Below are 25260 nucleotides of genomic sequence, written 5' to 3'. Positions count from 1 at the left end.
TTCTGACGTCTTGCGAACGTACTGGAAGGCGCATTCCACGAATCAAGAGGGCAGGAGATATGCCACGGAGCTGATAGAGTCATCTCGGAGAATACAGGTTTAAAACCCTTAAATCCATTACTAATCAGACAGCAGCCTCATAGACTTTAATTAATAATAGGCTATATATGCATTCCATAACGTCAGACTTGGTCTGATGGGGCAGCTGGCTGCGTTATGTCTAGCGCAGCACCGTTAGCTTCAGCTGGACCGGAGGTGGAGCGCGTGAGCGCCTCTTGCAGGACCGCTGTCGAATTGGCGACCTCATTATGCGCGCCTATCTGGCCCATGATTCTAGCCATTTCCGCCGCTGAAGAGTCCGCAGTTAGATTGGGCTTGCGTTCAGTGACCGGTCAGGCCGCGTCAGGCTCGTCACTTACCGGTTTCTGGGTCTGTACACTCTTGGTCTTCGTTGCGCGCGTTGAGCGCTGTGTAATGCAGCGTCAACTCTACTCGTGGACGTCTGGTATTCTCGTACAGCTTCAGTCGAGAGGGAATGTCATTCACCGTTGTTCCCATCGGCAGGAGGACCGCGAGGGAGACGGCGTCCTCGATTGCCATCGCCCCTCCTTGGCCGAAATCTACAGTATATAGTCAGCAAGGTAACTGGCGTCGAATGTTAGGCAATACACACAGGGCTGGAACGGATGCGCCGCGTCTCCAATCAGCGCAGCACGCTCGACCACATAGCGCGGCAGAGCTTCCATGTCATACAGCTGCCAGACCTTGAGATCGTCGCTAGCGCGCTCAACAAGCTCGCGCACCGCAGGACAAAAGTCTTCGAATCCGTTGATCAAAATACCCTTGTTGCCGGCCGCCTCGTAGCCTGCGCGTACTCTAATCAGCGCGTGCTCCCCACTCTGAACAAAGCTTAGACAATACCTTCTCCCAGCTTCCCCACTTTGGCCGTTGGCATAAATGCAACTAGATTCAGTACCTCGTTGTTTGAGCAGGGATACATGACCAGTCTAGCCTTTCCGCCCTCTGCCCACTCCATCAGCGCGCCTCGGCGGACTACATGTTTCGTCGTTTCGGATTCGCGAATATCGGACGCCGAAAGCAGCCAGCGGAAGCAAGATTTGCCTGCAGGGGTGGGTGAGGGCGCATTGGGGGCGATCTTTGTCCGTACGATAGACTGCTTGCGATTTAGCGCGCCAGCCAAATGGTGATATGGTGGTTCTTACATGTAGCCCGTCCGCACCGACCAGCAAGTCTCCCTCAAAGACACGCCCGTCATCCAGCGTTACTGATGGGCGATTGGTGGATGTATTGACAGAAACAATCTCGCATTCTGTATGTACTTTCGCTGTCTTCAGCGCCTGCGCTTTCAAGGCACCGTGCAGGTCGCATCTATGGACCAAGTAGTATTCCTATACCGTATCAGAAGCGTCTCACGAGCCCGAGATACAAGCCGACATACAGCCTGCCAGAGCTTCCGAATAGGCCCAAGGTCGGTGTGGAATTTAACGGTTCCCTGATGGTCATGACGCATTACCTATCATAGTTAGCATTGGCTCAACCACGCAGGCAGGCCCTGGAGCATACCTCCTCAAGCAGAGTCCCTCCATAGTCACGCAGATCAATGTTCATCCACTCCAGCAAGGCGGTGCAGTTTGGAGGTGCATTGATGGCGGCGCCTGTCTCTTTGTTGAACTTGGATTTTTCTAGGACCTACTTCAGTCAATTATCGATGACCCAGGAGATGCGGATCACAGAGTTAGACCTACCACAACGTGGTGACCCTGCCTTCCAAGAGCCCCTGCTGCTGTTAGACCGGCTATTCCCGCGCCTATGATGATAATATCTAGGGGTCGAGCTTCCGCCATTATCGTTGTCTGCAGTAAGAGATACTTAATTTGTGGAGTCAGGGAGCGGGTCGCGCGGGGGACCAGCGTCGGAGATATATACATGACTGGAATATACCGAACGGGACTTTAATGACCCCATCGATGTCACGAGACTAGAAAATGCCGTACGGGGAGTTCCTGAGAATGGAGCCCCCAAACACAGATATGGCTACCCTACTTCAGTTTTCGGGGTGGTTGGGTTACATCGGATAAAGCAATGGCTGACCAGCAGATAACTGAAGTGTATTATCGATTCTCTATCAGCTTTCCAACTCAAGATCGAGACTTATCTCTGTTCACCTTCTTTCGCATAAACGCAGCATCCCATACGAACCTGGTCTGATCCGGCAATATGTCCTCGTAGCGCGGCTCCTCCTTCCAAGCGACGTATCCCTGCCTCTCGTACCATTCCTGGTTGCAGATCGGCAAGTCCGCCCTGGCGCGCGGTCCCAAGACCTCGTCGTAGTATTGTTTCTTGCTCAAGCAGTTCAATGTGATATACTCGCAGTTCACGCTGCCGTACGGTTCCTCTGTCGTCAGCGCCTCGATCTTCCTCATCACCGTACGACCGAGACCTTTCGAGCGATATTGCGGCAGGATAAAGAAGTTTTGGATAGTGAGGTTCGTCTTGTCCGCATTGGCAAGGTCCCAGTCTGGGGGCTCCGCGTAGGCATCGAGGGAGATGTGGCCGGCGCGGATTGGAGTTTGCCCACCATCGGTGTTGGTGTTGGTGGTGATCCAGAAAAACGACTTGAGGCCCGCTTCTTGCTTTTTGCGCCAGAATTCGATCGTGTCCAGGGTATTGTCCCAGCCGCAGACGAGACGCTGCTGTCGAAGCTCCTCCAGTTCAGAAGGATCGGTGAGGTTGATCGGGACGAGAGTGCAAGTCATCGTGGAGATGGTGGAATAATGGGGGGTGGAATTGAGAAGAACCTCAGTAGTCCACGTCTGCACTGACAGCTCTATTAGTAGCACAAGGATCCATGCTAGCGCCCTTGACTTATCTTTGAGACTCTCAGGTTTGCAATTTCGGCATCGAGACGAGGGTGAGTCATTGCATCGGATCACTCTGTTGGAGAGGAAAGATTTGGTGCCTTGGCGCCAGGTGTTTGATGCCTTAGGCTTTATGCCTTGGTGCCTGGTGCCTGGATCTGCGTAGACGCATACTCCAACACTACACTAACACTCCACCCCGCCGATCAAACTAGGTACTGAGTACCTGGCTATAAAGAGGCCGATCAGCTGCAGAGTCTCAGGGTCTTCGTTCTATTCAATGGGGGATATCACTTGGAAAGTAACACCCGCTTCGTTTCGTCTCCTAAAAAGATCTCCAAGTATACACTGCTCTGTTACCCTCGTCTACCTCAGGACTCACCACAATGCCCACTGTTCAGAAGACTCCTTTCGACCTGCCGGGCCTAACGTTGCCGCTGGTCTTTAAGCCAACGGTGATTCTCTGCCTCAGACTTGGATTGTCGCAATACTGGCAGGATCGTAGCTTGACAAAATCGCCCCGTTTTTCGCCAATGCTTCTTATAGAGACGATATCGAGTTCGGATTCTGCGGGTAAGAAAGAACGGCAGTGATGGCCTCAGCGAAAGTGACGAAGCTGAGATTTCAACAGTCATATCTTCACCGTCAGAGAGCTTTATATGATGCGGATTATGGAGGCAGTAACTGACAAGCCTAACTGGGATACCAATGTACGCCTTAGCGACCATCTCAGTCCCTAGCTAATAAGTGTAGATCTGGAACAGAGAAATCACCGACAAATGGCGAAGCTCCTGCAGGGGGACCTAGATGTGACGGAGGCGACGCTAGACTATATCTTCCGAGAGTTGGCGTGGAAAGCCTCCGAGTATGCAAAAACGGGAATCGTCACGGCATTCGATCCGGGAGTGGTAAAATCGGATACGGCTATCCCGGAGGACCTTCAGGAGGAACTCCGAGCGGCTGTGAAACCGCTCGAAGATATTTCCGATGAAGAGAAGGATTATCATCCTGGCTCAGATGGGAAGGTTGTCGACTTGGTCCATCCATCACTCTTTCCCCTCGTTTTTGGCCGAACTCGGGTCCTTCACGACAAGGTTATCGGAATTGACAACTGTTTAACAGCGTCGGGCAAGGGACCGTGCTAAAGGTCGATAAAAACACGGAACCTTCCCGCATGAGCATGAGCTGGCGGGGACTGCAACGATGAACAAGTACAGCGAAAGGTTCCAGTGGCTCCCATGCAATGTGGAGTTTGGATCACACGGAGAGTGTCAGATTGCGTCCTACATCAAGAATCTTCATCCTGCAAGGCACAAGAATCTTTACCATATAATCGAGCAGATTATCACACGAACCATTCCGCTTTGGAACGTCTCTCTGGCCTCGCAGGGGGATTTGCCACGCCGCATCTCTTACGACAGAGTTTCCTACCCATCCGACGAAGAGTCCGAGCCTGAATACAGTAGCGATGATTTTGACGAGCGTCACGAGGAATGGCGAAATAACCGTCGACCGAAGAAACCGGAGTCATGCCCTTTTCAGCCCCCCAGTCTAACATGCACAAGCAAGTTGACCTTCGCGAACAGTATCGTGACAAAGGGCTGCAAGTTAATGTCAAGCTAGCAAATATTGAGCTCACTCAGAGAAACCTGACTACGAGGGTGGAGCGTGGCATATTGAGGGACAGCTGGTAGGATGCTCCTCGCTACATCGATTTAGGTCTACGCTGACCATACCCTAGAATGAGAGAATCTGTGCCACTGCCATTTATTATTACGACTTTGAGAACGTCACCGAGAGTACGCTCTCCTTCCGCCACCGTGCCGACACAGAATATCTTTAAGGAGTCCGTCATGAACAGGACGACTTCGCTCGTCTTTGGCTTCGAACTAAGTGAGGGTCGCAGTGATTATGAGCAGATCACCCAAGATCTTGGTTGGGTGTCATGTCGGATGGGACGGTTGTTGACCTTCCCAAATATTCTCCAACACCGCGTCTCACCGTTTCGCTTGCCGATCGCTCCAAGACAGGCCATCGAAAAATTCTTGCGCTCTTTCTCATTGATCCCAGCCGGCGCATCATCTCAACCGCGAACGTCCCCCCACAGAGGGAGGAATGGTGTAACGATTGGGCGGCAGCTACAAACGATGTGCTGGATAACCGCCTACCCAGAGAACTGCAAGCTCTGGTCCGCGAAAATCTCGAATTTCCACCGATGACTATGGACGAGGCGAAAGCATACCGTGTGGAACTCATGGCTGAAAGGTCCTCGAAGTCGGAGTCCGAAAATGAGTTGTTCACATGGGGAGACTTCTCTTTATGCGAGCACTGAGGTGCTTTATTCTTTACAAGCCCTATACCCCTTACATATATCTTGTTTGGCAATCCTATCAATATCCACCGACTGGCTGGCAACCTATACTTCGAGTCCAATAGACATATACAGCACAGTAGATGATGCCTACTCTTTTGAGTCCGGCGGCCGGGTCAAAGCGCACCATTGCCTTGGGTTTGTGCCTAAGATTCCGCAACTCACGACTGGACGCGATTTGACTCCAAGGTTCTGCACAAAACTTGGAACCTATTCTCAGTCAAACAGTCACATTAAACTTTTGCCGAATGGACGCGCATATCGATGAGCGAAAGGATCTGTGAATTTCGACTGCCGGCCAGAATCTCCGTCCTTTTACACCACCTCGCAATTTGAGTAAAAATATCTACAACATGTCTTCAAACAGGTATTTCCGCCTTATCACGTTCCTTTTCCTCTTCGCATCAGTGCTATGTGGAGATATTGACGGCTCTGACGACGACTTTCCTAATGGGGATCCTCCGGCGAGCTATTTCAGCGCTGCCCCTACAATGCCCGTCGCTGCGCTCCAGTCGGCTGCCTCGCGTTTAGCGAGAACCTCCCACGGAGGCTCCTTTCGGCTTAGCTCTGACTCTGGAGAAAGATCTTCTATCTATAGTGATTGGGCATTGTTTAATGAGGTAGGTTACTATAATATTGAATGACCGAACTAACAAGTACAGGGTGCGGCGGTTGTCTGGACGGCGGACATGGACGTTGACTGCGATGGAATTGACTATGGGTGCAAGGTGCCAGTCAAGAATCTACTTCCTGATCCACTGCTAATATACAAAAAGGGCAACCCCGATGGGCGTCCTGAAACAAGCTGGGGTGCTCTGTCGGCGTACGAGGTGCGACCATCCGACCCGGCCTCCTCTCCCGGTGTTATCGTCTAATATATGGAAGGTCCCTTTTATTGTCATCCCAGAGGAGTACCTCGACAAGCACGAGGCCGGCCTCCGCGGCAATAACATCGTAGCCGTTATCTGGTACTTTCTTTTTTATATTCTAAAACCCTACCAAGCTGACTCTTCAGCAATGGAAACATGTTCTACGGCATCCTCGGCGACACGAATGGTGACAGCCCCGAGGTCACAGGCGAAGCTTCATGGCTAATGGCTCGGACTTGCTTTCCGACTGAGGGTCTGAATGGGGCTAGAGGTCATAATGACCCAAATGTTACTTGTAGAATTCTCCTCCAGTCACTTGAGGCGTTAACTCTGACAACCAAACTAGATATTGTCTTCCTCGGTGACGACGCCGTGTTGCCTGCCAGTGCTATGAATCACAAATATATCACGGACTTCGACACGCTAAGGGCAATGGGTGATGAGCTCGTCAATGCTCTAGTCAGCAATATTGGACTGGGTTCTGGCGATGGGGCGGGGACTCAGACACGATTCCGTCATCCTTTATTTAAAGCCGTTGATGCTGCTACGGGTACCCGAAGAACTGCTTCCATTCTCACTGCGCGTTCTTGGAATACAACATCCGGGCTCTCCGAGCCCAGTATTGCCTCATGCAGTCCCGCCTCAGGAAATTCTACGACTCCATGTAAAGCCAGTGCCTCTACTCCAGCCACCTCGTTTCCCGGTATCTCGCCTCCAAGTACCGCCAACCCTCTTTCACAAGCCGCTTCGAATACTGCTACACCCGTTGCTGGTTCTATTCCCAGTGCTTCCCTGCATGAAGGTGCTGCTTCTCCTCCGAGTGTCGCCTCTCCATCCAGTGCCGCTACTAGCGCTGCAGCTACTTCAAGCGCTCCTCCACCCCCGACACCAACCCCCAGCTGTTCTTGGCCCGGTCACTGCTTGGGTACGTTGTCTTGATTTCTTTCACATTTTTCCCGGGCTTCTTCGGTGCAGCAGCTAACGGTCTTTCTCCTAAGGTGCTCTATGTTCCACTCTCGACGATTGTTCCAACGACCTCGTCTGTGTGAATGGGTTGTGCGCTGTCGACCAAGATGTGGCCTTGGTGTCTACCTCGTCGCCGACTGGGACACCTGCCGTCCGGAGATGGATCACGGCTGTCCGAGGCGTGAAGTTTGATGATTAGATCCCAGGTTCTCTCATTGTCTTCTCGCTGTAGTGGATGGAACGGCCATGGTAGGCTTGTACGGGAGAACTTGGAGCCTCAGCCATGGATCACTGACGTATTGACCCTCTATTCACTTCTACTGAAGCTTTCCAATTAGTCGCATTTGCCGCTGAGGAATCCTTATCCAAGTCCCACTGCCGAAATCTAATTTATTCAGTAACCGTCATTCCCCGTGAGTCTTTTACGTCCATAGTATCTTTCTCGGATAGCCAGTCCCTCACATCCCTGGACACCGCGGGATTGACGTTTACCGTGGCCTCTACAGTAACCAGTTTGGTATAGCTGGGATAAGGTAGACCGAGCCAAGTTAATGCCAGACGCACCGGGTTTAGACCGTTCTATTCAAGGCTGACAAAGCCCAACATTACGGGGTAACAATATCGCTCCAAGCCACAGTTCCATAGCAACCCAGCTCTGGCAACCCAACTCCACAGCCGGCATCTTCCGTCCTGAGTTGCCGTTTATCCGGAACCCAGCGCTCGCTAAGCAGGCATCTAGACCTCTTCACGCCTGCCAAGAGTTTGGCCCCTGGCGTTAGCTTGACTGCTAGCTTGCTTGAGATCTTGACCCCCACAGGCGAACGGTCCAGGGCGCAGCGACCCACTTTAAGGCGCAGTCTGTGAGGATGGAGGACCACCCAGCAGCCCACGTTAGGAGATAAGTGATCTTTAAGCAGTTCATCTCTCTAGCTGAATTATGGCTTTTGAAACTGCAAAATTGGCCTCTAAGGTTGGGCAAGTTGTGGGCTATACACTCCAGCATTCCGGGGATAGAGTAGGGCAAAACCGACCCCGGGTAAGGGCTCAGCGGGTAAGGGCTCGCCGGCAGCTAGACCCGCCACTGATCAGACTATCAGTTCTCGAAGACTCCCCGCTGGCTAGCACACGGCTAAGCAGTCTTGGCTGGCTCCTGTTAGGCAGGGTTTCAGAGCTCCATCGCTTGAAGAGCTTGGCAATTGAGCCAAATCTCGGCCAAAGCCCGAGGGGTTACAGTGCCTTGGGCACGGGCATATGGGTGGGGAGGAGGGGGGTTGAAAAGTGGGAATGGGACATACTGACGACGGGGCACATATATAAGACTCTTCAGTACAAGTGGTGATAGAACCCAAAACCCAACTATCTCAATCAGTCAATCCAGACCAGGCCTATCTCAGTTAAGATGCGCACCGCAGTTCTTTCCCCAGCCCTCGCCCTGGCAGGCTTGGCCACCCTGGCCACAGCCTCAAGTGACGACGCAGCTACTACTTCGATCGCCTACTTCCACCCCGAAGTCTATGATGCCGTGCGCGTGAATATCCTCTCTTACAGCGGCACCGCCGCCAGCGTCGTTTCCGCCGATGCCACAGCGACAACCCTCGCCATCGGCTGTCTCGAGTCGGCTCCGTCCTCGTCGTGCCTCATCGACCCGAAGCATCCGCAGACCATGATCCAGGGTGACTCGACCTGGAGCTGGAAAGGGCACTACACGGTTCTGGACTGGGATCCCCCTGTCACGGCGACGGTGGACTACGGGTGCACGTATACCTCGCAATCGATCGATGCAAGCTGCTCCTTCAGCTATAGTGCCTATGGCTCGAGTGATGGGCTGGCGTTCTCGCAGCACTTCGATACGGCGGTCAGCCTGAGGCCGACTTGGGTGTCCAGCGCGGAGATGCTTGTCACGGCAGGCGTGGAGAAGCTGGGTGCAACTGCTACTGCAACTGCGACAGAGACAGGGACAAAGACTGAGAGTGAAGAGTCTCAGGCCACGGAGACGGAGTCAGGTGCTGCGGCAGGAGGTCCTGGGCCTTTTGGCGCGATGGTTACGGCTGCCCCGGTGCTAGTGCTGGGAGTTGCCGCTATGCTGTAGCCAGTCACGGTCATGTATATCTGAGCTGGATAATGCGATTTATGCCTGTTAGAGCTGCGTACAGCTGAAGATTTGAGGAGGATACCTGTTACCTGAATCTGGCCTCCACGCTCATTTCGTGCCGGAGCCACTACCAGTTGTAAACCCCATCATGTCTCTATAGCAAGATATCCACCTAATATGAACTTGCACTACCAACTCCAAGATCTATTAGCGATCCTCATAAGTCCTCTTCAGTGTCTCCACGATCTCGTTTACCACCAGATCTGGTCGGTCTTTCTGCACAGAATGGCCCGATCCCTCCACAGAAACCGGGCCCTTGGCTCTTCCTTACCTGTGTAATCTTCACCAAGCCCTCATTATAAGCCCTCCAGAAAGGATTCACAAACGCCACGCTCAGCTCAACTGGACACCCATCCTCTCGCTTTCCCGCGCGAACGCTTCAAAATCATGGCCGACGACCGTCACCAACTGTTCACTGCCTTTCCCATTGTTCCCTCGGCCAAGCAGCACAGGCCCGTCGCTCTGGGGCAGTAACGAGGACAAATTCGCTCGGGACAATCCCTCGGCTTTTCCGCCCTGGCCGTCGACAGGGCGGAAGATGGCCCGGGCGCGCGCGCGTTGCGCGGAGGGTCTAGGGCGTTATAGTCTCTGGTATCAAGGCTTGATTGAACTCAGCGGCATCAGGGTCCGGGAATATCGACACACAATCCGAGTTTGCGACGATAGGATTAAGCAGTGCCATACCAGCCACACTGCCTGGGTATTCCTGCGCGTAGAGACGGGCAAGGGCGCAGCCATGGAGCTTGCGCGAATAGATGTCCACCTCGTTCAGGGCGTGGACACCCAGCTTCTCCGTCGTAATCTGGGTCAGCAGATGGTGCAGGTCCTTAACGACATCTAGGCAATCGTGCGCGTCGGGATTTCGGGACTGCGGTTTGTCGTTGCGCCTTGGTTGTAGCGGTCGTGGGCCAGCATGCCTGGGATGTCAGGGCGGATTGTTCCTGGGACTTGGCGATGACGGGGAACCAGCTGACTTGTGGGAGGCCGAGGCCATTGAGGAAGACGAGAAGGGCATTTTTGTTGGTGTTGGTTAGTGATGAAGCTGCTGGTGGGTGGAAGTGTAGCTTATTTGAGCGGTCGGCTTGGTGGTGAGCGTAATGCGTTACAGCTCGGCCATTATAATGATGTATCTGGTGATTGCTATAGTACTAAAAATGGTCAATAGACAGTGAGATTTGGTAGGAAACAAGAGAGCTGAGGAGGAGTCAGTTTACTTTAGAGCACAGTTTAGTTTATATGTAAGAAATGGTTCAGCTGAGGGAATTCCCCATTCAACTGACCAAGTGGATGCCCATTGTAAGCATTACTCTATTGTTTCAGTCAGCTGCAAGCTTGCATATTTTTTTCTTAAATGACTCAGCCTATTAGATGCTTCAAGTTACCATGCATTGCCCTCTGGATCGTGAAAACTAGCCTGATTCCAGGTAGTCATACCTGGGCGGGAGTCCGTACTGGAAAAAACGCTTGAGCTGCTGTGTCAGCTTTGTTTCTCTCTGCATCTTCCGTTAGGCTTCTGATTAGGGTGCCGTTCAGGCATGTATATCGGTCTACCTTTACGTAGCTGGAGGTAGCCTGCGTCCATGGAAGCACAGGTCCGGCCACACGAAACTGCGTACGAGTAACTTCTGTCATAGGGAATATCCGCCATAGTCATGTGTGCGAGCTGGAAATATGTATTCGTAAAAGCCAGTATGTATATGGCAGTGGCAAACAGAAGCGCGAAATTGGTACACTCAGAAAGAAACCACGAAAAAAAAAAAAGGAAAGAAAGAAACTCCGTGTGAAACAGAAACTCCGTGTGAAATGGATGCAATGATGAGTGATCAGGTGTGATATATAAACGCCGCCCGTGTATAGTGTAGTCTATATGAGAAGAACGCTGAGAGGAATGAATTGCGCTGTATTGCGTTTGAGGGTATTGTCGCGCTTTCACAAATTCGTTGCCGGAATTTAAATGCTTCGGGTGTCGTAGACAGGAAAGAAAATGATGTGAGCTGTCTGGCTCGGTGTCTGAAGACGTGTAGGATGGATAGAAAGTCGATTGCGTTCAGGAACGCAGTTGCAGCATATACGAGAGTGGCAGTTCTGACTCTGATAGGCAGACAGAGCAAAATCATGCTGCTACCGCCACAGCGCGATAGCCCCTCGACAACTCCTCACAGGCGCCCCAGATCCTCCTTCGATTCGCAATGCCCATCAAGGTCGGGTCTTCGAGGCCGTACTTCGGCGCCGTTATCTCATCGAGCCACATGTATACCTGTTTATGATTGAGGCTCAGACCTGAGCTCGTGGCCAAGCTCCTTAGGACCTGGGACACAGACAGATTTTCTGGCTCTGACTGTGTCTGCACCTCAGCGTCTGTGGCAGTCTGCGTTTGCCACAGCCACGGCATATCGGACTCAATGAAGCAGCGCCAGAAGTAGTCATCGCTGGTCAGAAGACGGATGAAGGGAGATGCCTGGATGAGGGCTTTGAGTGAAGACCCCGGGAGAAACGAGCAAATCTGATAGATGAGTTCGGCGGGCAAAGCGCCAAAGGGATTTTTCGGTGTCCGCGATCCAAAGTCAAGGTCTTTGGCATCTGAAGGCGCATGCAGAGTCCCGTTGGTTTTCAGCTGTGTCTGGATGAATTCCTTCAAGTTGGGTGTGTTTGTAGGGTGGCGGACGGAGAACTGGATCAGATGTCAATATAGTGGCTACACAGTCTGCCTGGCTGAGCAAGCTGCGTACCTCGGCTCCAGGAAGACATCGCCAATACTGCCCCTGGGCGTGGGCAACGTCGTCTCCATAGGCAAGCCGCAGGGCCGATCCGGACCCGTTGCACATGCCCATCATGACCTCGTACAAAACGTCCAGATTGACGTTCTTGGGATCCGTTGTGCCCGTCAAAGAGCGGAGAAGGATCTCAAAGCAACACCAGTGGAACGGGATCACGGGCCCGGGCGCCTCGTTCGTCCCGAAGCCGTAGCTGGACGGAGGACGTTAATTGAGCCTTTTCAAACCGAGTCAAAGGTAACACACCAGTTAAAGTAGGTTCTTTTTGCGCGCTGTCCCATTTTCACGGCTAATTCGCCCTGCGATCAGTTAGATTGAGGTCGGCTCTATAGTCAACCCGTTTTGCGGAGAAAACATACAGCATCGGCGTAATATCCTGGCCCGGAGACGAACGCTCTACACGCTGTCAGGCTGGTCTGGCTTAGTGTTCCAGGTGAAAAGCCTACTTGTTCTTTCCGTTGACCTCGTGCAGCCCCAGACAGTGTACCTGGGAGGTCCAGGCGATATTATCCTGGTCAACCAGTCGGGGGTCGTAGCTTTGTATGGACTCCTCTCCATCCTCGGGGACTGGTGGTCTGTCCCTCGATCGGTCCAAGGAGCGAGATACACTCTCCACGTATTGTCGTCGTCGCTCTGCTGCTGCCTCGGACGGGGTCCCGATGCGCATACCGGAGAATCCGACGCCACAGATGGCGCAGTAGCAGTCAAAGGCCATTGCGATTCAATCCTCAGGTATCAATGATATTGTCGTCGTCGTCGACAGGAGAGGAGAATCCAACGAATTCACAATAATAATCGAGGTGAAAAGGAAGAGATACTCGCAAGCCAAAAATCTGATAGTTGGGGAGAGGATCCCCCAAGCTCAGTGTCAATCATCCAATCATAATGCACTTCGGGTCCACTGCCAAAGCGTTCTAAACAATTTCTTCCCGTGGAAACCTTCCAGGGCACCAATCAGCGCTTGTCCAGTTGTCCACCTGACCGACATTCGGGCCACCGCCATCTCGCGGTCTCAGCCTCTCAGGAGTCCCAGCCTCGGTCAGTCCACGCTCGGCCCCTTTCGGAAACTCCGGGGCCTGCCTCGGGAAAGCTGAAAAGGGTATGGCGGGCAGACACTGTGGCCGAGTTTGCCGCGAATTGTGAGCGCATGAACGGAGCCGCCGAATACTGCTCAGTAGGGCTTACCCCTGGCTGTCGAGATTGGTCACCTGACGCTGACAAAAGCCCATACTGCTCAGGGCTCAACAACAGTCAACAGTCAGCCACTGCAAATCTCGAAATGTCCATATTGCGTCCAACCTCGCCCGTCTGTGGTGCCGGCAACATGACCGGCCCGGCGATAAATGTGGCGCGATAAGACGCGTTTCCGACCGTGCCGGGAGTAATTGTAGTGCTTCTCGAGTCTGGACGGGGCTTCTTGTGGTCAGGTGGTATACTTTGATTCGTGTCAAGCCATCTTGTCGCCACGAAATATTGCGTTTGCCACCGACCGTCCGGTCAGGCAGGTCATCCTAGAGAATGTCCCAAGGCACAGAATCTGCATGATAAGGCGATACCGTTGACTGCAGAGAAAGGCGTGGTGCTGAATGGGGAGTAAGAGCTTGGCTTGAGAGTAGTGCAGAGATTCGGCTTATTTGAGATCGGAATAATCCCCGCATTCTTCACCATTCTTCTATTCTTTGAGTCGGAATTTAGCTTCGGAAATTCGGAGTGATGGTGGTCGTCAGCACAGGGCTGGGTCTTGGTTTCGGCACAAGACTTGGGGGGTAATGTTGCATTGCCTGCAGTCAGCCCTACGAAGCTTGGTCGGTAATTGGTCTGACAAGTAAGGGGCCTGAAGGATGAAGGGTAAATGTCTCAATAATCAGAAATCAGGAATCCAGTTGCCTAGAGTGGGACTCTGATATTGAAAAGTCCAAAACAGCCTGGGGGAACAGCCTTTCACGGCACGGAAGGGCCATGGTAAAGGCAATCATGCACATCGTGCTACGATTGTATTAGTCCTGCCGTGCGGGACTTCTCGACACTGAAGTGGTCGAATCATCGCAGCCCTAGGAGCTAGCAATCTAGTTGCTATTTTTGATCACCCGCGTTGCGGAGCGTTGGCCCGCATGCCAGCTGCAGAGCCGTTGACGATGATCTCATACCTCATCGAACAATATAGAACGACCGTGAGGGGAGTCCTGTCTGCGGAGACAATATCTCTCCTATAAGCGAGCTGTCTACTCCCGTAGAGACAGTTAGGACAGGGGTTATCTGCAGTGCAACCTTCAGCGGGATATCTCTCCGCGTGAGGGGAGATTCCTTCAAGGTGCATTCTGCCGTGCGATCCGAAGTCCAGAAACCCAGGGTTGGTACACTATAGGACCCAGTCAAGTCTTGACTTCCTTGGCTAAAGCTTGGATACTTTGAGTCCCGTTTTTGTATCGGGTCGGCCAAGCGTTGTTGGACCTTGTGGATGCAGTGTCTGCTTCCAGCCATCTGTAACTCATTACCCATAATAATGACTCTCCACAGAGCGGGAGCAGGAAGATAGGATTGGATCCTTGTGTTCCTAGGCAGCAGGTACTCTCATCTCAGAAACGGAGGAGTGATCCCCGCATCCATACCAATTCGGCGATAGCATCAGCACTACGACTCCTGGGTTGGTCAGCCCTGTCAGATTTCTCCTCACGAAGGCTTGCAGGGTGGCGCTGGAAGACAAAGAGAGGGAACGGACGAGAGTATACTTCCCCTCATTTGACGTGTGGGAAGTATATATAGTCGGTTAGTAGCACTCACATCCTGATCCGAGCGATAGGACAGGACAGCATCGCAGTCACTTTTCATCATGAAGTCCACCCTTGCACTTTCACTCTCGTTCTCACTTCTTGGGCTCCTGTCTTCCATCCATGGAGCACCCACCTTTACCAAGCGACAGGACACCGGCCCGAACCCCCCGCTACACGGATCGAAAGACCTGCTCGGCTATTCGCCAAACAACAAGCTGACGGAGCAGACCACAGAGGATATCCGGTATACCCTTGTTCCCGGACAGACAGACGACGAAGATCTCGGTGTATACCTGGACTTCTCGAACAACCCAAATCCGCAGCCGATCCGTGGCTCAAAGGGAGGAACTGATCCTGGCCCGCGTACGCTCCCAACAGTCGGCCCCATCTCAAACGTCGACTGACGTTAGCAGGTAACCCGGAGCTCGACCGCCAGAACAGCGACAAGCTAGCTCCGCCTGGAACAGACCATGGACAGACTATCAATGCCAACTGGCCCATGTCTCTTAGCAAAGCCAAGTGCGTGTGTAACCCCGTCATCGTAACCTGTGCTTACAGTAAGCAGACTTGGCCTCGACCATGCAGGATGGTCTCGGCAAGAGAACGTCGTCGTTATGCCTGCCGCCACAAAAATGGCGGGCGTAGACATGCGTCTTGAAGCCAACGCTTATCGTGAGCTGCACTGGCACCAAGCCGGCGAGTGGAGTCTGGTTCTCAACGGGTCGTGCAGGATTCAGGTAGGTCTTAGGTCCCCGGCCCCCTAGGATCTAGGACGTGGAGCGTAACTGACAGGCTGGGTCTGATAGGCCGTGAATGAAGACGGCCAGACCTTCATCGACGATGTCACAGAGGGCGACGTGTGGTTTTTTCCTCCGTATGTCTTCTTCCACTCGTTGCATGACCCCGACTAATCATATTACAGCGGCGTCCCACACTCCATACAAGCCCTAGACGTTGGCGTCGAGTTCCTCCTCGTCTTCGACGACGGCTCTTTCTCCGAAGACAACACCTTCCTCGCCTCCGAGATCTTCGCGCATAACCCGGTACGACCGTCCTACCATCCCCTTCCCAACTGACACAGTGCAACAATCAACTCTAACTGTATTTTGTACGTATACAGAAATCCGTTCTCAGCAAGAATCTTGACCTCCCCGTCTCCGCCTTTGACGACATTCCCTCCGGCGAACTCTTTATCTTCCCTGGCACCGCTCCACCCACAGATATTGCCGCCCAAAACAAATCCACCGCCGCAGGGCCTGTCCCGCACGACCTAACATACTCGTACCACTTCTCCGAGCAGCCCGCACACATCGTCCCAGGTGGGAGCGTCAAGATTGTGGACCCTCAAAACTTCCCCGCGGCCAGTAACTTCGCCGCGGCAGTGGTGACCGTTAAGCCTGGTGCAATGCGCGAAATTCACTGGCACCCAACGAGCGACGAGTGGAGTTTCTTTATCCGGGGCCAGGGCAGGGCGACGCTTATTGAAGCGCCGTCGACGGCGACGACGTTTGACTTCCATGCTGGCGATGTGGGGTACTTTCCCATGTCGCATAGCCACTACATCGAGAACACAGGGGAAGAGGACCTGGTCTTGCTTGAGGTGTTGCAAGCTGACCACTTTAGTGGTATGTGCATGTTGTCCGTCTGCAAGTAAGGGTTGAAGCTAACTGGACATAGATATCGCTTTAGGCCAGTGGCTCGGCTCAACGGATAAGCAGATAGTCGGTGATACGCTGCGTTTGCCAGAGAGTGCGCTCAATCAATTGAAGTCAGAAAAGCAGTATGTTGTTGCTGCACCGAGCAATGCTACGCAAGCGTGAAGTCAGTGCCAGGATAATAGGTTGTGGTATAGGCTTGGCGATCTCACCCGTGAATTCTTGTTGCCAGGGCTGTGTCAGTCGGGATAACTTTTTCAACGCTTGCAAAAGTGCTCCTTGACTACTGGAATATGAAATCATGGCTTTTCTTATGACTTTCTGCTGGTTAGATCTGGTTGACTCGGAATTGACGACTTTTATTGCCTTGCATTCCAATGTAGAAGCTGTAGAGGATGAGACGGGTATTTCTAGACTGTGCTGCAAGTACTGCAGGCACACAAGCTAATTTCCCAATCCATTGCCAGGGGGAAAGGATTCTTTTTGCGACGTCATGCTAAAATGTATTTTCGGAGGGATTCCTGGTTTTATTGACATGGTATTTCGTCTGTGCATATATGGGTCCAAAGAATGCTGCGTTAAGGTAGAAGTGTGGGTGTGGTATGGGTTTGGAAACAGCGGAAAGAAAGTAGGTAGGTACTTCAAAGGCGTGAATCATTTGTAGAAACTGGCTCAATCGGAGATAGGCTGCGTTTGTCTCCAAACTGGGATTTGTAAATTGATTGATGGAACAGTTTGTACTCTGAAGATAGGCAGCATCGTTAGTTGATGTCCTTGCAGAGGGTGCCTGTGGCCAGTAGCCCGATTGGAGAGCAAGTAAGGGCTAAATTCCCCAGACACCTAGCGGATCGGCTCCACCCGTATTACTGTTTTCGCGTTGTCGCTGCAGAGTTTTGACCCGCTTGACGAGTGTCCTAACCGAGATAGGCCCGATCAAAGTGCAAAGCGAAATTGCCCAGACTACTACGAGATACGTTTCGGACGACCCTTGCGAATTCGTTCCAAAGATACCATTGGACTCCGCCAGAGAAGCAATCAGGTAGCCGATTTCGCCACGCGCTACCATGGCTAGAGACAGGATCGATGCTGGGTAGAGAGACTTGGCTTGGGTGGGAGTGACGACACGAACGATATTCACTGGTCGGGTTCTCGCTGGGGTGGACGATCAGAATCAGCATTTGTGGCGGATTCTCCTGCTTTCTGGTTGTCCGAACCAACGGGAGCACTTCGATTGTTGCTAGGTTCCTGTAGAGCCCCGTCCCTGTCCTAAACCGGCTCCCTGTGCTCTGCTCGTTGGGCATTAGTGGATTTCTCGCTTTGACTCTTGGGCGGGCGGCGGAGACAGGATGTCACATAAGACAAGGAAGCCTTGAGTATACGGGCAAAGGTAGTGAGACCGGACAGCGGGCATCCTCGTACCAGCCACAACCCTGTACACATTTTGCCGAACGTCATCAAAAGGGCGTAGACGAAGCCGCGCCATACAACTCTACCCTGGAACATCTCGGTGATTGGTATGGCAAAGCCAATTGAAGCCTAGTTTGTTAGATGATTCAGTAACCTTTAGGTAGAACTTACGAAAACATGGGGGTCAGAATCCGGTTAACAGGGCCTTGGTAGTAGTGCTCGTAAATATGCATTCCTGTTATCTGCTCTCTCTCTTGGCCAGGTTCGGGTGATCGATGAGAGTGAGTCACGCCTGAGTCGCTTGAGGCAGGTTGTGGCGAAGCCTCCTGGCGGAAAGAACTGCTTTCGGCGGTTGAGACCGGCATCGCTTGCAGCAGGCCGTCAAACCACGAGCTTATAACGCCAGCGAGGTACGCGGCAAACAGACTCGACGTGCCGGCGTACGTAGCACCAGCGACCAAGCCCACGAGTAAGCTAGTATACCAGGATCGGCCGGAGGACGAACCGACACGCCAGAACAACGCCAACTCCGAAGCCGGGTGAAACGAACAGCGGGCGGACTACAGTCAGTGCACTGAACGAATTACCACTCCCACCCAGATTTGATATTATCAGAACCATCACAAGGCCAACGACATCATCCAGCATCGCTACACTAGTTGTGACCGTCCCGAGGCGGGTGATGATAAGCCCAGTCGTTGAGAGAATCGTAAACGGTAGTGCCCAAGCTCGTCGCGCTAAGAGCCGCACCAGCAGCAAAATCCTGCAGCGGGGTCGCGGAGACCAGTTCCATGAGAACGAACGATAGTGCCATGGGGATTCCGATGCCAGTAAAGGCTACTGCAACAGAGAGGTACATGTTTGCTCTGAGGAGAGCGAGGTGGATAGGCCGCCCTCGTACACGAGCATAATCAGGTCCAGGTACCCGAGCTGCTGGATGACGGTCTCCACGCCGCGGTCGAGCCATTTAGCTCCAGGGGTACCCCAGAATATTCCGACGAAGAGCTGGCCGATCAAGCCGCAGTAGAGCAGCTTGTCGAGGCAAGTGTTGACCAGATTCAGCACCAGCAGCAGGCCGGTTTGGTTGAGGGTGGTGGAGATCGATGGCTCATGGTAGGCAAATGCTGAGTCTGCCTTATCTCATCGGTCAAGCAGTTGAAGGGGAGTTACAGCTCCGGTGAGGGGCTATTTATGCGGTAATAGCAGTGTTCGGTTTTTGAATATAGGCGGGACAACAACAGGCTCCATCAGAGAAGAGTCGGCGAATTGAGTTCTAAAAAAGCACAATCAAACTGTACACAGAATAGAGCAGAGTAATAAATCCTGAAGGCGAAGGACGAGAAAAGAAAGAAAGCCCAGGAATTGAGAAAGTGAGAGCGGGAGAGAAAGAAGAGAGCTGGGCGCTTGGCGGGATGATCATGTGACTATTTCCGCCAGTCGATCTAACCCGATATAGCCAATGCCAAGACATCGATATCATGTATGTAAATGATGGCTCACTATCAACGTCTACGCCCTAAATACAGTCTTATAGTCGAAAACACAACATCTCTTAACCCATAGAGTGAAACGGGCAGTTTATCCATCCCATTGTCTGGCACTGGCACCCATCTATATCCAGACCCTGGCCCTGCGCATACCCCAGCGTACTTCCCCCACTACCCACGGGATACCCTGGAGTTGGGACCAGGATGATAGCGTTAGAGGATGGGCCAAGCGTTTGCAGGACCTGCGGAAGGGATGTCTCTGTGCACGTTAGTATTATGCCCGACTCGTGGGGAAGGATGGGACAGTACCAGTAGCCAGATAAACTGACCCCTGAAACCCCCACTGTTCACACAACTGCGTTGTATCAAGACCAAGGCCAAACGCTTGCCCGGATCCAGGGCCAGTCCCAGTACCCGCTCCGGTTCCTAGTATTCGACCGGTTCCGACCGTATCGGTAGCGACAAGGTCGGTGGGACTAGACGTGCCGCTTGCGTTTGCTGTCATCGACCCCACGCCCCCCGATGCATCCTCGTAGCGGGCCGTGGAGTGAAACGGCAGCTGGGGGGTTGTGTTCAGGCTAAGATTACACGAGGGCTGCCGCTGAAGCTCAGTGGGAGAGGAGGAGGAACATAGCGACAGTGATAGCGACGAGGAAGCTGACGAGGTAGACGAGGGCGATGGCTTGACTTCATACGGGATACAAGGGGTAGAGTGCCAGCCGTGCAGGGTTGCGGCGGCGCGAAGCTCGCTGGCGATGACTCGCTCTTGGAGTTTAGCGATGCGGTCGCGGATCTTTCGGCCTTTCTCGAATTAGTCTGATTTTCAAGTCTTCCCTTTCCTCCTTTAGGAGTAGGATTGTGATGAAGGCAAGGACATACGGTGATTCCGCTGCGACAGACGGTTCTGCAACCTCCGCCGCTCTGTTGGATCCTGTTTCGACAATTGGTCTTCATCTGTTTGGTGTTTTGCCGGCATTATGTCTATATACAAATTGTGACGGGGGAACCACGACGCTGAGTACGTGGGTAGGCAGATAGCAGGCCACCGAGAGCGAGGTACTTATATCCCGTACCTACCGTACTTCCTCTCAACAGAGGCAAGGACTGCTGGCTTCGGTGTGTGACAAGAGGTTACCTACTTCTTGTCTACGAATTCCAATTCGACAGACAAACTCCGGAGCCTGACGCTGTACGTCTCCGCTCATGAACCATGTGTATTGGGAATGAGTGATTGGGGTTTTGGGCAAGCTGTACGACGCCGGAGTTCTGACCATGCTATGTTTAGAGACGTGCATTATCGATTAGGCAATGCACCCGAAGATAAGCCATTGAGGTCATAAAGGGTCGTTGCTGACAGGCGAAGCGGGCGTGATTGCAATGCTGGGCGGGTTGAGTATCGCTACTCTTGTGGGCCGTACGGGATGTATACACATAGCTTGTTTGTATACCTGCAGATTCCCCATGATTCAGGATCTGCTCTTGCAAGCAATGGTCGAGACTCGAGGCTAGGGGCTACGGGTGGGTATGGTAGGTACACTGCCCGAGCATGCTCGACGACGAGCAAATTAGCGAGAGGCGTATGGGACGGTCGAGCACAGAAAAGGAGAAACAAAGGCGTAAGGGATGCATAGGCCTCACCCCTCATCGCCACCGAAATGTGCCAGAGGTCCCAACCGAGCCTTGACGGACGAGTACCAAGTGAAGCGTTCGCCCTGGCGAGAACCACCGGTCCGCCATCCCCCTCTTCTCTCATACGGCCGGATCCCCCCGACAGATCCCACCATCAGGTAGGCCTTGTCGCTCTGTCTCCGCCACCCGGCCACCGAGTATCCCCAGCGGGACCTGGGATGGAGACAGCGACCGAAGTCTGGATCTGCAATTGTAACCTGACAACTACTGGGTATCAGGCTTGGAGTCGTTTGGAATCGGCTGCTGTCTTGGCCTCAGTAGAGTCAGGCTACTGCCGACCAGCTTTTCAGGGAGGCATTTAGTCCGCATTATGATGTCTGCCAGCTACGGCACGCTTAGCGTAAAGAGAGGAATTATGGGACAGGATATAAAGCTCTCAAAAAATGATGCAACAACAGTACTTTTCCATTCTTTTTCGTTGGAATCTTCTAAGCAGGGCTCATTAGATACGTCAACGGATTCTAGAAGCAGCGAAACCCAGAGGAGTTGGGGGTTATTGCACGGGAAAGCTATATGGTGGCGTGGTGTGGTATACCCTCGAGTCTATTGACAGGGAAGGCGAGAAATGGGCCAGTCCCGGCGTGCAAGACAAGCCCGGCCGTCCGGGATCTACTGGCCTCCGTACGAGTCCTGGCCAACGTCTAGACCGGTGGGCTTGATACTAGATGGCCGTGGGTAAGACAAGGCAGGGGCGGACTGGTGTCGTCCACCACTGCTTCTCCCGCCCACGGGCAACTTTAAGCGATTGCTGTCGCTCCCCATTGCCACCACTGGCCGTACTTTCTGAGCAAAGGTCTCCCCATGCAATCCAGGGAGGGCCGTGCGGAGAGACGGCAAAGTTGAGCATTCTTGACGATCAGATCCTGCGGCTGATTTTCACGGCCTTGCCCCGTTGCGACTGTGATTCCGCGGCCCATGACGTTTGATCCTTCTTGAACTGTGACCTGTAGCGGGTGTTATGGTCTTTCCATGCGCGTACTCAGACTATTCGCCGCGGAAAATCTTGGAACGTGGTGGATGATCAGCTAGCATAGTGAGGCTAGAAAACCTCGCCCGCCCATTTCAAGACACGCGTGATGGATAGCTGCATCCAAGTACATTAGCTCGGCCATGATCACTCACCGGTGGGTATTCGTGCATATCGAAGCGGACCAGACTCGACTGGGTAAACGGTGGACGTCTGCAGCCTAAGGATGAGCGAGCAGCTCCAGCATTGCCGTTGCCAGACCTGAGAACTCGGCTGCACAACGGCTAATATGAGCTTGACCTGCAGATCAGACAGGAATCTGAAGACAGAATCAGGGCTCGGTGGCCTTGGAGACGGGTAGCGACTGTATATCAGATGCCGGGCGATCTGCGGTAAGTCGGCCCCCGACGGGACTTTGTTGTACCACCTGAGAAAACGTTGGGGTTTGAAGTCAATTGTCCAGTGAGTTATCCTTGATATCATTATCTAGTGTTGATCGTTCTAGCGCTGCTAGTCTGAAGACTCGGGGCCTTGTCAAGACGTCGCCAAAAGAGCGCTAGGCGAACGGGCGGTGCAAAAAATATATATATTGACCGCCCTCTAGACGAGCTTGCCACACCTTCGGCTCCTAACTCCATCGTTTGCTGGTTCATTAGAGCTCTGAAGATAGCAGACACCAGGTAAAGTGTAAAAAGATCGTTTATGGTCTTTTGCTGGTAGAATCAAAGAGAGAAACGATGAAATCTGGATCAAGTCGCTTCGCTACATGTATTGGACGGGCGGGAACTGGGCGGGTGAGAATGGGCGACTAAGATGGTCACTAGACTAGCCAGCTAAGATTGCCCTATTGCCCAAGCCGAGAGCCAAGTGGGCTGTGAGGGTCAGAGCGTGGCTTTGAGTGGATTCTCTCTTAATAGCCTGGGCGCTAACAAACCAGAACCAGTGCGACCCTGAGGTAGTCTCTGATTTGGGTGCGGATTTGCAGATTGACAGAAATGTTGCTGGTTTTGTATGCTACTGCTCGACAGGACCCCAGCTGGTCACTCATAGGCTTCAGGAGAGTGTAAAAGGGCGATTGCTGGCTCTTGATCAGGTTTATATAGCCACCCCAGGTTTGCACCCTGTACAGCCTCAATTTGCCCCGATCGGGCGTTTGGCCCCCACTCGGGGACTCCGCCGAGCCCTGTGACTCTTTAATTTCCTTCTCGGCTTCTGCCTAGGCGCTTTTTCTCTATTGCTCCTGTAGGCTGTGAGCTGTGAGCCGCACTACTTGAACTCCGCCATCTCCGGTATTATCTCCCTTTTCTTCCTCCCCTTCTTCTCTTCCTTCTGGTCGTTCAGACTCTTTCTCCTGCCCAACCCCAACAATGCGCCATCTCATTGCCAGCTCTTTGCTGGCCAGTGCAGCAGCGGTCAACCTCCCGCGACACCATCTTCAGATCCGCCAATCCTCCAACACCACCCGAACCGCGCATACAATCCCGCTGACGGCGACGCTCTATGGCTCGCGCTACAATGCGCCCGTCACGATCGGCAACACCGAATTCGACCTGCTTGTTGATACCGGCAGCAGCGACACCTTCGTTATCGAAACCGGCTTCGAGTGCTTCGGCCAGTCCGCGTACACTGGCGATATAGTCACGGTCGAGCAGTCGCAGTGCGCCTATGCCTCCGAGACCTACAACCCCAGCGGAAGCGATACCTTCGAGCCCATCAACAACGAGACGTTCATCGCCGCGTATGGTGCCGGCGTTGCGACCGGCTCAATGGCCTTTGAGGATATCACGCTCGGTGGGGTGACGGTCACCGACCAGCGCTTCGGGCTGGTGAACAGGTCCTCGCCCATGGGGCTGGGCGCCAGTGGGATCCTGGGTCTTGCGTACCCGGTGATCACGTCGGCATATGAAGTCAACGGCACCCTGGAAGACTACGTGGACGATCTCGCAGAGGACATCGATGACGATGATGTGGACACGTCCATCGAGCAGGAACCGTACAGCCCGCTGTTCGTGAATATGGCGCGGCGCGGCCTCGTCGAGCCGTACTTCTCGCTCGCGCTAGAGCGACTCGATGGCGACTCCGAGACTGGTGACGGCGGCGTACTGGTGCTGGGCGGGCTACCGGACGTCAAGCTCGCCAACAACTTCACCACCGTCGCGGCCGAGTACTACGAGGCGGCCGAGTTCCGGAGCGACAACGGCACCAGACTGCGCTCGTACTGGGCGACGACCGTGCAGAGGATCAGCTACGGCGACAACGGTGAGCACACCGAGTCTTACCAGACGATCGTCGACTCGGGCGCTCCCATGAACTATGTCCCGACCGAGGTCGCCGACGGGTTCAACCAGGCGTTCAGCTCGTCCGCCCAGTGGGATGACACACAGGGCGCCTACCTCGTCGACTGCGACGCCGACGCGCCCGACTTTGCCGTGCAGCTGGGCGGAACCACCTTCAAGCTCAACCCGACGGACCTGGTCCTGCGGTCGGGCGTCGAGTTCGGCGGCGAGGAGATCTGCGTCTCTGCCGTTACGCGCGGGCTGGAGCAGCAAATCAACGAGACCGATACCACGGAACTGTACATCCTAGGCGCGGGATTCCTCAAGGGGGTCGTGGCGGTGTTTGACTTTGGCAACTCAGAGATGCGCTTTGCCGAGAGGGATACGAGCGCTGCTTCGGTGCTGGAGGTGTTTGGGGCCCGGAAGTTGGCCGTTGTTCTGGGGGTGATGTTCGCTTTGTTGATCTAATGGATTCTTGAAGCCTTTCAAGTTTTTTTTCTCTCTGTGTATTTAATATATGAGCATCGGTACATGTACATAGCACATCATATGCACGAGACATGTCTAATGATACCATAATTTGCATGACAATCCATCAACCGCCTTCAAACAATATTTTCCAACATTTTCCCCAGGATACCCTTTGTCCCGCACGCTTCACCTAACGCTTGATCCTCAATCGTACATCTATCGGCGTCGACGGGCTGAACTGCGGCGACCTAGCGAGTTCTACACCGCTATCTGGAGGAGTAAGAGCAAGAGCCCCCGTGGCTGTGCTGGCTTGGTTCAAAATTGGACAGCGAATTGTACGTCGTGGATGATCGGTTTTTGCCAGGATACTCACTGATAGAGTGTAATATTTGCGGGGACCAAAGACAAAGAAACAAAAAAGAAAGTGAGATAAATAGGGGAAGAAAAATGAAAAAGAAGAGATGAGGCGCTGAATTTGGGATCAACTGAGTAGGAATTGTGCAGGAAGGCGACAACAGGATAGATA

General features: G+C 53.2%; 11 protein-coding genes across 11 annotated transcripts; 5 read left to right on the top strand and 6 right to left on the bottom strand.

Moving 5' to 3' along the window:
• Window positions 1-123: 123 nt before the first annotated feature.
• BDW70DRAFT_137843 (uncharacterized protein) lies at window positions 124-1965 on the bottom strand. Its single transcript, XM_073737110.1, has 8 exons — window positions 1767-1965; window positions 1585-1710; window positions 1460-1534; window positions 1224-1409; window positions 922-1174; window positions 674-865; window positions 420-620; window positions 124-349 (listed from the first exon to the last, which is right to left on the bottom strand). Exons 1-8 carry the CDS (start codon window positions 1947-1949, stop codon window positions 183-185), a joined length of 1383 nt encoding a protein of 460 aa, XP_073595188.1. The 5' UTR covers window positions 1950-1965; the 3' UTR covers window positions 124-182.
• A 93-nt stretch (window positions 1966-2058) lies between these two features.
• On the bottom strand, window positions 2059-2904 carry BDW70DRAFT_137840 (GNAT family N-acetyltransferase). Its single transcript, XM_073737109.1, has one exon. The coding sequence runs from the start codon at window positions 2775-2777 to the stop codon at window positions 2160-2162; it is 618 nt and encodes a 205-aa protein (XP_073595187.1). The 5' UTR covers window positions 2778-2904; the 3' UTR covers window positions 2059-2159.
• A 361-nt stretch (window positions 2905-3265) lies between these two features.
• On the top strand, window positions 3266-5211 carry BDW70DRAFT_150930 (DUF4246 domain-containing protein; the record flags this gene model as incomplete). The annotated part of the gene is made up of 10 exons (XM_073739234.1): window positions 3266-3334; window positions 3385-3452; window positions 3511-3589; window positions 3668-4002; window positions 4097-4386; window positions 4422-4492; window positions 4525-4569; window positions 4621-4668; window positions 4712-4873; window positions 4906-5211. The coding sequence occupies 10 exons, from the start codon at window positions 3266-3268 to the stop codon at window positions 5209-5211; spliced, it is 1473 nt and encodes a 490-aa protein (XP_073595186.1).
• A 256-nt stretch (window positions 5212-5467) lies between these two features.
• Window positions 5468-7437, top strand: BDW70DRAFT_67672 (fungal chitosanase of glycosyl hydrolase group 75-domain-containing protein). The gene is made up of 7 exons (XM_073744552.1): window positions 5468-5870; window positions 5913-5978; window positions 6027-6080; window positions 6136-6218; window positions 6266-6414; window positions 6466-7044; window positions 7118-7437. The coding sequence occupies exons 1-7, from the start codon at window positions 5604-5606 to the stop codon at window positions 7282-7284; spliced, it is 1365 nt and encodes a 454-aa protein (XP_073595185.1). The 5' UTR covers window positions 5468-5603; the 3' UTR covers window positions 7285-7437.
• Window positions 7438-7847: 410 nt separating this feature from the next.
• On the top strand, window positions 7848-9351 carry BDW70DRAFT_137833 (uncharacterized protein). The gene is made up of 2 exons (XM_073737108.1): window positions 7848-9199; window positions 9267-9351. The coding sequence occupies exon 1, from the start codon at window positions 8485-8487 to the stop codon at window positions 9172-9174; it is 690 nt and encodes a 229-aa protein (XP_073595184.1). The 5' UTR covers window positions 7848-8484; the 3' UTR covers window positions 9175-9199; window positions 9267-9351.
• Window positions 9352-9808: 457 nt separating this feature from the next.
• Window positions 9809-10252, bottom strand: BDW70DRAFT_160769 (uncharacterized protein; the record flags this gene model as incomplete). Its single annotated transcript, XM_073740896.1, has 2 exons — window positions 9809-10154; window positions 10212-10252. 2 exons carry the CDS (start codon window positions 10250-10252, stop codon window positions 9809-9811), a joined length of 387 nt encoding a protein of 128 aa, XP_073595183.1.
• An 868-nt stretch (window positions 10253-11120) lies between these two features.
• Window positions 11121-12340, bottom strand: BDW70DRAFT_67636 (F-box protein). The gene is made up of 3 exons (XM_073744551.1): window positions 12258-12340; window positions 11967-12204; window positions 11121-11908 (listed from the first exon to the last, which is right to left on the bottom strand). Exons 1-3 carry the CDS (start codon window positions 12290-12292, stop codon window positions 11351-11353), a joined length of 831 nt encoding a protein of 276 aa, XP_073595182.1. The 5' UTR covers window positions 12293-12340; the 3' UTR covers window positions 11121-11350.
• Window positions 12341-14841: 2501 nt separating this feature from the next.
• BDW70DRAFT_150927 (putative oxalate decarboxylase) lies at window positions 14842-16602 on the top strand (the record flags this gene model as incomplete). Its single annotated transcript, XM_073739233.1, has 7 exons — window positions 14842-15145; window positions 15196-15309; window positions 15341-15519; window positions 15589-15656; window positions 15705-15825; window positions 15903-16407; window positions 16472-16602. 7 exons carry the CDS (start codon window positions 14842-14844, stop codon window positions 16600-16602), a joined length of 1422 nt encoding a protein of 473 aa, XP_073595181.1.
• Window positions 16603-17260: 658 nt separating this feature from the next.
• On the bottom strand, window positions 17261-19315 carry BDW70DRAFT_150926 (uncharacterized protein; the record flags this gene model as incomplete). The annotated part of the gene is made up of 7 exons (XM_073739232.1): window positions 17261-17536; window positions 17710-17973; window positions 18045-18318; window positions 18350-18607; window positions 18648-18710; window positions 18746-18978; window positions 19292-19315. The coding sequence occupies 7 exons, from the start codon at window positions 19313-19315 to the stop codon at window positions 17261-17263; spliced, it is 1392 nt and encodes a 463-aa protein (XP_073595180.1).
• Window positions 19228-20518, bottom strand: xanC (transcription factor xanC). The gene is made up of 3 exons (XM_073744550.1): window positions 20211-20518; window positions 19641-20132; window positions 19228-19590 (listed from the first exon to the last, which is right to left on the bottom strand). The coding sequence occupies exons 1-3, from the start codon at window positions 20305-20307 to the stop codon at window positions 19397-19399; spliced, it is 783 nt and encodes a 260-aa protein (XP_073595179.1). The 5' UTR covers window positions 20308-20518; the 3' UTR covers window positions 19228-19396.
• A 2364-nt stretch (window positions 20519-22882) lies between these two features.
• Window positions 22883-24857, top strand: BDW70DRAFT_67449 (aspartic peptidase domain-containing protein). The gene has a single exon (XM_073744549.1). It carries the CDS (start codon window positions 23355-23357, stop codon window positions 24729-24731), a length of 1377 nt encoding a protein of 458 aa, XP_073595178.1. The 5' UTR covers window positions 22883-23354; the 3' UTR covers window positions 24732-24857.
• The last annotated feature ends 403 nt before the right edge of the window (window positions 24858-25260 follow it).

This window comes from Aspergillus foveolatus (assembly GCF_047715535.1).
Source record: "Aspergillus foveolatus strain CBS 279.81 unplaced genomic scaffold BDW70scaffold_30, whole genome shotgun sequence".
Classification (NCBI taxonomy): Eukaryota; Fungi; Ascomycota; class Eurotiomycetes; order Eurotiales; family Aspergillaceae; genus Aspergillus; species Aspergillus foveolatus.
This window is presented reverse-complemented; position numbering and strand designations above follow the sequence as displayed.